At 40.2% G+C, this 12,345-nt stretch overlaps 1 protein-coding gene across 1 annotated transcript in view; it reads left to right on the top strand.

The window, feature by feature from the left end:
• The first annotated feature begins 6 nt into the window (after positions 1-6).
• DOCK5 (dedicator of cytokinesis 5) overlaps positions 7-12,345 on the top strand; it is a 127,812-nt gene continuing 115,473 nt past the window's right edge. Inside the window, exon 1 of the mRNA XM_019556563.1 lies at positions 7-129. Within this exon, the coding sequence (XP_019412108.1) occupies positions 87-129 (43 nt within the window). The 5' untranslated portion in view covers positions 7-86. The remainder of the gene's footprint in view (positions 130-12,345) is intronic.

Here is a 12,345-nt window from a genome sequence, read left to right as displayed (position 1 = left end):
ACATGGCGGAGCAGCCCGGGGCGCCTCGCCCGACGCCGCCGCGGGGAGACGGGCGCTGAGGCGCTGCCTCGGGCCGGGCCGCCGGCATGGCCCTCTGGATCCCCACCAAGCGCGAGAAGTACGGGGTCGGTGAGTGAGCCCCTCCATCCTGGCATGGCCCCCTCCTCCCCGCCGTGCTCTCGGCCCCGTCTCCCTCCTCCTGCCCCTTCCCCACCACGGGCCCGTGCCCCCTCGTTCCTCGTCCTTAGCTCTTCGGGGATGTCTCCTTCTCCCCCTGCTCCCCAGGTCCAGGTGCCCCCTGCCCCTTGACACCCCCCCTCCCCCCAGCATCCCGGCATTATAATGTAATTCCCTCTCTCGCCCCTTCAGCAAGGTTTGATTTGCTCCCTCTTGATTTCTTTTTGCAGCGATACCTTTGTAACTCCCATCTTCTTTGCCTGCATACTTGTGACCCCCATCCTTTTTGTGCCCAGGTCTGGGCTACATATGTTCACTGGGACTTTGATTTGGTGTTGAGCCACAGGGTGGGGAGACAGCCTAAGGTCTGCATGATTTGGTTCATGCTGCTTTGGGTTTTGTCGTTTTCCAAGTTTGCTGTCTTGGGACTGAGCTCTGTGGCTTTTTTTTTTTTTTGTGGTGCTTGTTCACCTTTTTTGGTCTGCTTGAAATGGGGGGCTCCGGAGAGACGCAGTTTGGGTGAGAGAAGCGGTTTGGGCGAGAGACGCAGTTTGGGCAGTAACTGCTGCAGGGTTAGTAGCTCCCCAGGGATTAATAAGAGGAGAATCAGTGTCTGCGATGCTCCTGGGGAGAATGCAATAAAGGAGAGGATGGCAGGGAATGAGCAACAACAGCACTTATTACCTGCCTTGCATGTTTGTACCCGAAAGCTTGTGAAGAAGTTTTTTCCCAACTATTTGGTTGGTCTAATTAAAGAGATCACATCTACCCAAAGAACCTTGTCTGTTTATGTCCTTAGACTAACACAGCTACAACTAAAAACCCTGCCAGTTTGTTGTCGTTTAGAAGGTCTTCATACACTAATTTCCTACCTCCTAGTCAGAGCCTTGTCTCACCCTGTGATCAGTAAGTTCCCTTTTTTATTTTTGGATGTATGACAGATTGAAACCCACAAGATCCTGTGGCTGGCTGGGAGATGCTGGGTAGAGCACAGAAGAGGAGAACATTTTGCACAGGAACAAACTCTTAAGAAGAACTGATCTGTCCCTGTTATTCTTCTCCCTGGGAAACATTTTGAAATGAGGAAGCATTTGCAAAGTGTGAAGCACTACTGAATTTCTTTGTTACAGTTATCTCAAAAGGGATCAGGGCCCCAATTCTCTACTGATTTGCAGAGAATAAAGTACCTGTAAGTTGATAAAAACTTCATGTGGGTCCTGGGATCTACGCACTTGCAGCTTCTTTGTAGGATTAGAGCTGAGGCGCGGCTCTGTGTCCTAACAAAGTTATTACAGGCAGCACAGTCTTATCTGCTTGCTTTCTTGACTACTTTTAGGGTGTGTAATGTTATGTTCTCTGAACTTTGTTTCCTCCACTAGTGACAACACAAGTACTGTGCTGCGGAGTTTTATTTTCATTGGTGGCACAGGAATTTATGTGCAAATTGCAGGGGTTGCTTCTCAAGTGCAGTCTGCTTTGAGACTTGCAGCTTCTTATCATAGCAAGGGTAGGTTAAACACCTTAAACCTAATGCCAATTTTGAGACGGCTTTGATTTTTAGACAAGACTCTGACTAAGACAGTACTATCAAAAGTAGCCTTGGGCAGCAATGTGACTCACGGAGACACTCCTCAGTTCACAATTCTCCCTGGCTTCTGGGATTAGTAATTCGCTGCTGGGCTTTATCAGCAGCAGGCTATGATGTCCCTGCTGCATACAAGGCACTGGCCTATATGGGACCAGAGGTCTGTGTTCTGAATATTCCCAGCCAAAAAGGAGTAAGCAAGTGTGTGATACCCAGTTATTCCTGCATGCAAAGCTATATAAAGGAGATACTAATTTCCTTACTTAGATATGTAGTCCAATTCTTATTGTAGTTTGTAATGTTTTTTTCATCTATTTTACAAGCATATTTAATTGGATTGCTACAGTAAATAACTTCAGTGAGTGTACAGTGTCTGTACTTTGTGTTAATGAGTTATTTTTGTTCGGTTTTATATTTGCATACCTAATATTACAAAGGCATGCATTAAGTGCTTTGCACTTAGGCCCCAATCCTCAAGTTAAAGCACATGCTTAATATTACTACCATGGGAGCTGTTCCTGCTGGTAAAGGTAAGCTTGCAAGTGTCTGCAGGATGTGGGCCTTTTTCATAGATTGTTAGGGGCTGGAAGGGACCTTGCAGATCATCAGGTCCATTTTTGTTGTAAAAGCTTTCAGATCTTGGGTTGTAGATTCATCACAGAAGATGGAAGCACCCTGTCTTTTCATGGAACAGATAAAAGAGTAGGAGAATAAAACCTTTTCTCCCTGCTGCCTACCCAGAATACTTTATGCTAAAAAATTTCAGCGTAAAATTGTTGCCTCTTATCGGCAGAATATTTTAATCTCCTTGGCCTATTTAATCTGTGGGAAAATTGCCAGCAAGGGTGGCTATTAGTACTAATTATGATGGTGTTTGCGACAAGGAATTGGACTGAAACTACTTGTTCATATCATATAGGGGCCATGAAATGGTAGTATTCATTCACCCCTACCCTGGGCCTTTTTCCAGATGGTGGCTGAGAACTTTGAAAGGCTCCAAGTTCCTTTTATTAAAGACAGAATGGTGACATTATGTCTAACACATTGCCATAGAGAAGTTTGAATTTATTTCAAATTCAGTTCTGCAGATAGTAACAATGTAGAGTTCCCAACAACTAACCACTGTGATCCAAAGGCATCCCTTAAATATTTGCAAGTTTCAATTTTTGAATGTTTCCTGAATTATTGTAGGCAGTCTCCTTGAATGGCTTGTTGGTATTTAAAAGGAGCATACCAAAAGCTGATTTGCTACCTCCCAGCAAAAGCTCACCCACCCCTCTCACAGGCCTATGAACTAACCATTTTTGTTTTGGCCTGTTGCTTTTCTCAAAGGCAGTTACACACAGAATGCATTTTAATACATGTATATTAAAATGTAATTTTCCTACTCTTATGTCTATTCCATGAAAAGACAGGGTGCTTCCATCTTCTGTGATCAATCTACAGTGTTACAGTATTATGTAACACTGCAATTAAGTTAGTTCGAAGTTTTATGGGAATTACTTACAGTTGTGTCCCTGAAGTTCGTTATGAAGCCTGTCCATCATCAGATTTATGGCAGAGGACAGTGCAACTGTTCTTTTCTCCATTGACTTATTTTTATTTCTCTTGTTCATGGTAGCTCTACTAGATTTTTGCAAGTTTATCTAAAGTATAATTTGACTGAGTTTCTTTAAGTCTCATCTCCTTTGTGGCAGACTCCTTGCTCAATAGATGTTTTCGTGTCCTAATTAGAGGTCCATGCTAGAGTTGCATGCTTCATTGCTCTCTTTCCATTTCCAAATAGTCCTTAACAATATTATTGACTTTTTTATCATTACCTGCCTAGAAACAAATGAAGTGTTTGCTGTAATGGCTGAACTGTATTGTCTGCTTGAAGAGTTTAAGTGATGGCAACACAGGTCTGCATTAACTCTTCACCTGAGGTATTCCATTTCAGTTGTAAAAAGGTTCTCCTCAAATTTTTACTACTTTTTTTTTCTCTCTCCCTCCTCCCTCACTGCCATTTACTACCCTTCCCACATCTTATCTTTCTTGCATTCTTATTCACAAGCCAAGGAAATGCAGACGATATGAAAATACTATAAGGTGGGTATAACCTTCCTTTCCTGTGTCCATGTGACAAGGTAGTTAGTGGAATTCACACATTTGTTGTGTGAGCACTTCTGCTGTGGTCTTCAGTCAATTAGGTGAGATTCAACAAAGATAAGTTCAAAGTTCTGCACTTGGAACAGAATAATTGCATGGAAAATATAGACTGGGGAGTAACTAGCTAGACTGCAGTAATTTTTTAAATTATCATTCAAAATTCAGTGGTTTTTTGGGTCAGCTAATGAAAAACATTTGTCAGAAAAAAAGAATACAAATGAAATCAGTAAATGAGCTCTGTTTATATGCAGTATAAATAATGGTTTTTGTCTTGGGCTGAGAGGCATAATGTATTTGTTGCCTTTCTGGTTATTTCTATAATAATGATGCATTAATGAATTTACTAGTGAAAACAACATCCCACATAAATTTCATGTTGCTTCTCGGCTGAGTACTTGAAATGTTTCAAGTTCATATCTGAATGGCTCATGGTGATGGATAAGAACCCTATGTTTTAAAGGTTGGCTGCTGAGTTTTGCAAATAATTGATCCCAGTTTGATTTGAGTTCTGAAAAGTTGTAAAATAATAATTTTGGATCAAACATGATATCTTTACCATGTTAATATTGTAACAAAACGTGCCTTTGAGTTAATATCAGTTTTTCTGTTCAGGGCTGGCAGTATGGCATCTTTAGCTTTTATATCTGCGGATTTTTTAACAGATTTTTTTTGTTTTAATGACCCGTCGTCATTATTGGTGACCTTTTAAACCAATATTCTTACCTGCTGCAGAGGCCACAAGCATAAGACTATCCTTATAGCTAAGGAGTATTTATTCTGTTGAAATACTGTGTGTTGTTTGAGTAACAGTCAGCTGCATCACATCTTAGGAATGGCAGTAATTTTTCAAATGTAAACCAGTGCCTGCCAGCTACATTTGTGACTTACATGAACAGAAATGCAAAGGATTAGATAGAGCGAGCATGCCCTAGGATGAACTTTTATTAATTTTATCATGACCAACTTTTTTTACTTGTGAGTACTTCTGATATGGATGGTTGTAGGTGCATGTCTTGCTGCTCATCTGGCATTTAGTTTCTGCACCGGGGTCTCCAAGTCTGCTTTGTGTGTTGCGCCCACTCATCAGTCCCAGCATTTTGTGCTTCCCTGTGAAAATGGTTTTGTATCGCTGATAATACTGTGGAGCTGATTGATGCTCTGTCAAAATAAAACAAAGTTTTTGTTTTTAGCTTTTAACATTTGTTCAAACTTCCAACACTTGTGCAGTTGCTCTTGGAATATGCTTTCATGTTGAAAGTCCCAGTTTTGCAACTGGTTGTCTGTTTGGGGCTGTAAACCGATGCAAGAGCAGGCCACAAAGAGCTCACGCTTCGCAAACTTCTCTTTCAGGCCTGACTTGGGTGAAATTTCTCTTGGCTCCAGCATTATCTTATGCAGAGGAAGCACCAATTTAATCTAAAACAATTTTGCTAAATTGGCGCAAAATATATGGATATTATTCACTTTAAAACAAGCTTACTTTGATTCACGTAGAATGATTTATAACAGATTTAAATTGACCTGAAGGTAAGTAAGCTCTAAATAAGTAGCTTGGCTGTACATTGGTTTTGCCAAATTGGTACAGCTTTTGAGCATGGACTCAAGAAGAAGTCTAAACTGCTATGTTAATTTAGTTTGTGCCCATAAATTTACAAGTTCAAGCTACATGATATAAACCAATATTGAAATCTGCACACAGGCGCTGCACCAGTTATTTATATTGGTATATCATCTAACAGTTTAGGCTGTCTTCACAGAAAAGTTAAGTAATTGTGGGACTGAGGGATCAGGATCTACCCAGAAGTTTGCATTTATTAGGGTAAACCAGTGCAAGTCTACATGTGCATTTAAGGCCTATATTGTTTCTGTGCCTGTCCATCTCTCATGCTGTGTCTCTTTATGTGCCTGATGCTGATTCTTTTGAAGTTAGTAAAAGGCAAAGCCTAATAAAGACTGAAATAGGAGCAAAATAAGGGCCTCCCTTGTTTGCTCCTGTGTGTGTTGGCCTTTATTTCTTCCTAAAGTGCAGGATTTTATTACGTCTTTTCAAATGCATAATGACAGCTTGTTGCAAAGAACCCAAACTCTCCGGCATTGCTCTTTACTGGGTAATTATTTTGAAATATACACTTAAAACAGTATCTTTTTCTACTGGTATGTGTGTTTGTTTTTTTTACCCTTGTTTTCTTGCAAAATTTAATGACTTAAGGCTGTTTGTTTGGGTTTTTTGGGGGGGCGGGGGCTGTCTTTGTCTGCCCCACCTTATCTTCTTGATGTATGGTTATAAGTGGCCCTGGAACAACAAAAGGGAAAGTGAGCATGGCTTTTGAATCAGCAGGCATGGAGTATTTCTGCATTGCTCCTCCTTTATCTGTGTAGCATATTATTTGAATGAAATCTGTTAAATTTTGTAAAAAGAGGCTTGCAACTGTTTGTCCAGGGAATTCAGACAAAAGAGGATGAGTTTGAGGAATTGTGTTGTAGAAGGAAGCCTTTGTGCATAAATCTCTCATCTGCTGTAGGAATCAGTTTAAGTCCATGTGCTTGGTTGCACAAGTTTGGCAGAAATGTTGACAGACCAGTTCATGTGCTGCTGTTCCTTTCCCAAGAAGGGGTGGACAGAACTGATGCTTTTCAAGGAAGTTGTGGCTGTGGGATTTTTTTGTAGGAAGTGTTGAGGGAGGCATGTTGCAGTGGATGTTGGCTGTCCAAGGGGCTCAAGGTGAGATGTGAAGATGCGGTTATTATTTGAGGTACTATTCTTTTCAGAAGAAAGGAGAGACAAGTAAAGTATGGAGAGGGCAGGAAGTGTTAACTACCTGCTGCATGGCCAAGAAATTGAGGAGGCACAGTAGAGGAGCACTGTGCAGAGACATGGGGCTTCATCGGACCAGATTAAATTACTGACTGCAGATGTGTGGAAGAAGTTGAGTTTTTGTTGCTACAGGGATAGGAGGTGTAAGTGTGTTTAAGCCAGTCTCACTCTTTTAGGGAGTAAGTGTAAGGAAAACTACAAGTTCTGCTCTGTGGTGTTCTCTTCGAAAAGCCAGCAAGGGGAGTTCTTTTCCTGGCATTACTGCAGACATGGGTATTAAGGCTGGGCTTTTCAAGGAACCCTAGGGGAGTTAAGACACCAGATCAGTGGGAGTTATAAGCCTTCCCTCTAGTATGTTTTGCATATCCCAGCCCATAGCTACTGATCTGGTTTCTGAAATGGTCTTGATTCAGACTTGGTAGATGTGTGTTATTAGACCAACTAATTCTTATTTTGCATTTTCGTATGCCACTTGCTGAAACTTTATACATATTCCTTGTATGTGCTTGAACTGTGCCTATAAGCTTAAAGCACAGGCTGGCTAGTCTCAATGCTGACTTGTTTTTCCCCCTTCCTGCTTCTTTCCTTGCATCATACTTTCTTTTTCCAAATCCTGGCCCATTCTGTTCATGTTCTTGATTCTGCCCTCTGTCTCCCCCCCCCCCCCCGGGTGTCTGGAGGCAAATTAGTAGTTTGTGTTCATTTAAAGGTAAGATTTGCCCAGCAGGACGTAGTTGCAACTGGAGGAGCAGGAACCGTGATAGTTGCTTGGTTTCATAGAAACTCCTGCCATGAAGACTTCCCAGCAGCATATCAAGTGACAACTGTTGTGTCAACAGAGCTAACTCTTACTGACTGATTACATCTTTGAGGCATAATGTCATTTTTAGCTTACCAACTCTTTTATGAGTGTTGTGTGTATAATGTGAATGGCAGCAGAATATGCAGTATTTTCTGTTATTACAATCTTTTGCAATATTGCTTGCTATTAGTAGTATTGCAGTATAATTATGTTGTAAGCCCCTTGCAGTAGGAACAGTCATTGTGGTGTTTGTATAGGACAAGGCTCAGTCCTGGTCTACAGTCAGGACCATAAGATACTGCCATCATCAAAATGATGCATTAAAATAGTGAAGTTCCTCAGATGGAGGAAGTTCTCTAGGCCCTTGTTTGCATCCTTTCACTAAGATTACACTTAGAGCAAAGGCTAGAACACATCTTATTTCTATTTGCTTTCTGGTAGTCAGTTGTTGTTTTTTTATGTGCCAAGGGGGTGACCATGGCAGAAACATCCTGTGATGGATTTCTGTTTGTTACCAGTAAACCAGTGATTCTCAAGCTTTTTAGGCTGGAGGTACTCCTTTGAAAATGCCAGCTCTTAGTTTTCTTTCTTCTACTACAGAAAAATAATAGAGGTAGTTTTCTGTTGCAAAGAACTCAGAAAGACCATAACTCTGGATTTCTTTTTGAAGTTTGCTTTTATCTTGTGAATTATATTTGCAGACCTAACAGTGCAAACATTGCGGCGGGCAGTTTGGCTGACAATCACTGAAATAAACAAATTTCTTCTCTGCAGCTAATCACAACGTTGAATTTTGAAAGTGGCTTGCATTCTTCCCTTGTATTGTGGCAGTGAAAGTGGGGAAAAAAAACACCTGATCGTCTTGGTCTTGGCCAGACCTTCCTATGTATGACACGTATTAAGCAGATTAAGCTTCTGTATTATTACAGGGGCAATATCAATTTACAGGTTTTAAAAAAATATTATCATTACATACTACACTAACATCTGATAATTAAAATGGGTAGCATTTTAATAGTCCTTGGCCCTGCTTTCTGGAAGAGCTGGGCACACATGTGCAAGTACATAAACTCTCTCTCTCAAATATTTATTTTGCTTCGTAGTACTATTTATGCCTGTGGTTCCTTTTTTGCACTGGAATCAGTTGTGGGGGAATGTTTAAACTACAAGAAGATCAGAACTGTTTTCACTGAAGTTTTGAAACTCTGAAGAAAAATATTGAATATTTGGGAAAACAAAACAATTCCCAGACCCCACTGCTGAACTGACCTATTTTTTCCATGTGTCAATGGAAGCATTCATGCCTTCTCTTCCAACTTTATTTTGTTTAATTAATTTATTAGTTGCCACACTACCAGAAATACAAACAAAAAGGGAATATTAAAACCTTGCTTATTACAGCGGGTCTGATGCTTTAGTTTTGGGTATGGCTGGAAACTGCATCTGACTGGAGGGCCTGGTGGCAACATGGTGGGACTGTTTATGGTGGCGTAGCTCCTACAAAATACAGTGTTGTAAGGCAAGTACATCTCAAAACCCTAGCCCCCATTGCCTTGTGAATACTCCTCTGGAGATAGACTAAGGGACATCACCTTGATGGAAACATGCCTTTGCTGAGTGACATTAGGCAGTCGGGAGCAGTTCTTATCTGTTGCTGTTGGGCAGAAGCTACAACCACTGACTGAAGCACCAGCCTTTGGATTCTGTTTGTGTGGTTTGAAGGGCAGTGGCAGGTCTTGAGCAGCCTCTTCCATGCTCTTGCCCAGGCATGCGCATCAAAGGTCTTGGTGTCATGTTGGTAGACCTCTTGCATGTACACTGTGATCTAGAGGATTAAAGGTTGCCTTCTTTAGTGCTGGACACAGCATTTTATCTCTGAATTGATGAATGTCCTGTTTTTCTTTTTAATTTGGTTTTCTACAGTAACTGCTATGTTAAAGGTCATTTGGTCAATACGTTCACTGTATTAAGTTCTCCTGCAGCCATTTCTCTTCTGTGACTGACTCTTAACTTGTGTGCATTTTAGTGTGGATGATAACTATTCCACAAGTAAACCGTACCTGCTCAGATTTTTCAATTTCATGGGCATTAGTGACGCAAATAAGAGTCTCAGCTGTTGTTGTTTTTTGATTGTCCTAACCACTAGCATATGCAGGTATTGGGGGCAAGGTTTTCAAAGATGCCTCTGAAAATGAAGCCTCTGTAAGGAGTCTCAAGCTAATACAGCAAACACCTCTAGAACACAATGATAAGGTGCATTTTATTCAAGGCTCAAACAGTGTTGGTGATGCTTGTTGAGGAACAGTGTAGTTGCCTGTAATAGAATTTGAGATTTTTTTCACTTCCTTTTTTTAAACTAGGAACACCCATCCAAACCATGTGATGAAAGAGAGAGAACATTACAGGAAGAGAAGGGAAGTTATCACTTCTAAGACAACAGAATATCAAACTAGTTAATTCTGTCTCTGGATTCTGTAGTTTTTTGGGTGTGTTTGTGTTTTTCTGTTGGTGGGGGAGGGGAGGGTGTTTGCTTGCTTTTGGGTTTTGGGTTGTTTTTTTTGAATCACAGCCATTCAGTGGCTGAAAATCATAGCCTTGCCACTCTTGAGAAAGCAGCCACAAGTTAGAAATCTGGAACTTAATTTAATGTTAACTAATTTCTTTTATGTGGATCTTAAGGAAGTCATAGCATCATAGAAAATTAGAGTTTGAAGTAGTGCTGATTGGAAAAAGGAATTGTAATTTTTTTTTAATCCCACTTTTTTTAAAGCCTTTCCAAGCTTTTAAACTGAAAAATTGAAAAAAAAAAATGAACTAGTTCAAAAATCGGGGGGGAAAAAGTTGTGAACATTTAATAACTTCCAAAATTTGAAGTTTCCACCAACTCTGTATAACCCATGATTCTGTTATAGATTTTTGTTTTAAATTCGCTGCTCATTCCCTTTTTGCTGAAATGGTTTATTTGACTGATAGAACATTGATTTCAGTTTAAAATTTCTGGGGAAAATTGTCCTTTTTAAGTCAACATATTAAACCACAATCACAGTCAGATTTATAACTAATCTAGTCTAAAGTTGTAAGCCTATTTATTGCTTTGCTGACTACATTTTCAAGCCTACTACATACAATTTATGACTACAACGTCTTAAAATACTTTAATGAATTTCTATACTTTTTCCAGGAAACCTATGTAAATAAGACCAGAACATAAAAATGAAATGTTTTGTTTTGTTTTGGTTTTTTTTGGGGGGGGGAACCAATCTTAAAGACTACATAGAATTTCAGTTTAAATGAAAAAATAACTGGTTCCTATTAGTGAGGTTGATTAGTGTTAAAGAATTAATTCACTGAATCATTTAAGACTTTAGAAAGATGTCCACTCAGACAATTTCTCAATATACAATGATGTTTTGGTAGAGTAGATAGAAAGTTATTCTTTTGGTCCTTTCATGCTTCCTAATCTCAGGAAGAGTTGCAACAAAAGCAGATGCAAGTCTGGAAGAGAAAGTGCTAACTTTGTGCAAAAAGCTGAAACAAATGGTTCAGATCAAATGAAGATAATAGTTCTCTGTTCTTGCCAACCCTGGAGCGTTAATCCTACTGTAATATTAAATTGATGCTTTTAAATTCAAGGTTTGGCACCTTTCCTGTTTAGCAGTACTTCATCAGCATGGTAGAAATAAATATACATAGCAACTGCCTTGTTCAGAAAGAGTTTATATGTCTTGTAGGGATTGTTCAGTATACCGAATGTTAGGAGTCACATTGTTAATTATACTAAACTTTCTTTGTAATGCTTTGTCAAGGTAAAGAGGTTCAAAATGAATGAAAATATAATTTGCAGGAGTGGTGGCAAGTGGATTTGGTGTCAATGAGAAGCAGGCCTTAGGTTTATTGTATTTAAGTCCTGAATCTGTAGTGCATAGCACCTTGTGCAGTCATTGTTTTTGTGGAAGTGCGGGTCTAAAAGCTCCCAGTTAACATGGATATAGAGGGCTACAGGAGGTCTAACTGTGGTAAATCTGTGCCGGTAAACTTGGGATCAACTCACTCGGTTTGCCTGTGTAGCTGGAGGTTGGTAGCATGTGGATTGGAAGGTGCTGGAGAAATGTGGCATTGTATCTTGTATCCCATTTTGCAATGACACCCTGTAAATATGTAGCCTGTTCATCTCTTGCAAATGTGAAATGGCAGAGATTCTTAGCCACTCTATGAGCATAGACAGGAATTGGTGTTTTACAGGAGAAGGAGCTGAAGTAATGACAGCTCAACTGACCTGCCAAACATAATAAAAGGGGACTAATTGTCTGAGGATGTGTGCATGGGTGGAATTGATTATATATTTTTCCCCACTTTTTTGTTTGGTCCAGCTCTAGTTATTATAGTTATTTATGGGAACCCAAACTAAGACTGGTGTCCCATTGTCCTACAGGAACTATGCATGTCTCGCAAGACATGGTTCTTGCCTTGAAGAGTTTATAGTTGGAACAGGTAAAATAGGCCAGGTGAGAGAGAGAGAAGGTGGTCAGATTTGTATTTTGTAGATGGAAATTGAAGTCACAGAGGGATAATATGAATGGCCCAAGGGTATTCTTGGCATCTGCATAGAGGTGGAAATTGAACTTTGGTATCCTGGATCTCCGTTCAGTACCTTGAGATCAAACTGCAACTGAAAACATATTCTGGGAACTGCTAAGTAGTTATACCTGGAACCTTCACCAAATAGAACCATACTTCCAAACATCCAGTACTGCTAATAATCAAATACAGCCCAATCAAGGGTTGCAGACACCAGTGTGAGGATGCGGTCAGCAAGGC

The sequence above is a fragment of the Crocodylus porosus genome, unplaced genomic scaffold, assembly GCF_001723895.1.
Source record: "Crocodylus porosus isolate Cpor-Errol unplaced genomic scaffold, CroPor_comp1, whole genome shotgun sequence".
NCBI lineage: Eukaryota > Metazoa > Chordata > Crocodylia > Crocodylidae > Crocodylus > Crocodylus porosus.
Note: the sequence above shows the minus strand (reverse complement) of the source record. Positions and strands in the feature narration are given on the sequence as shown.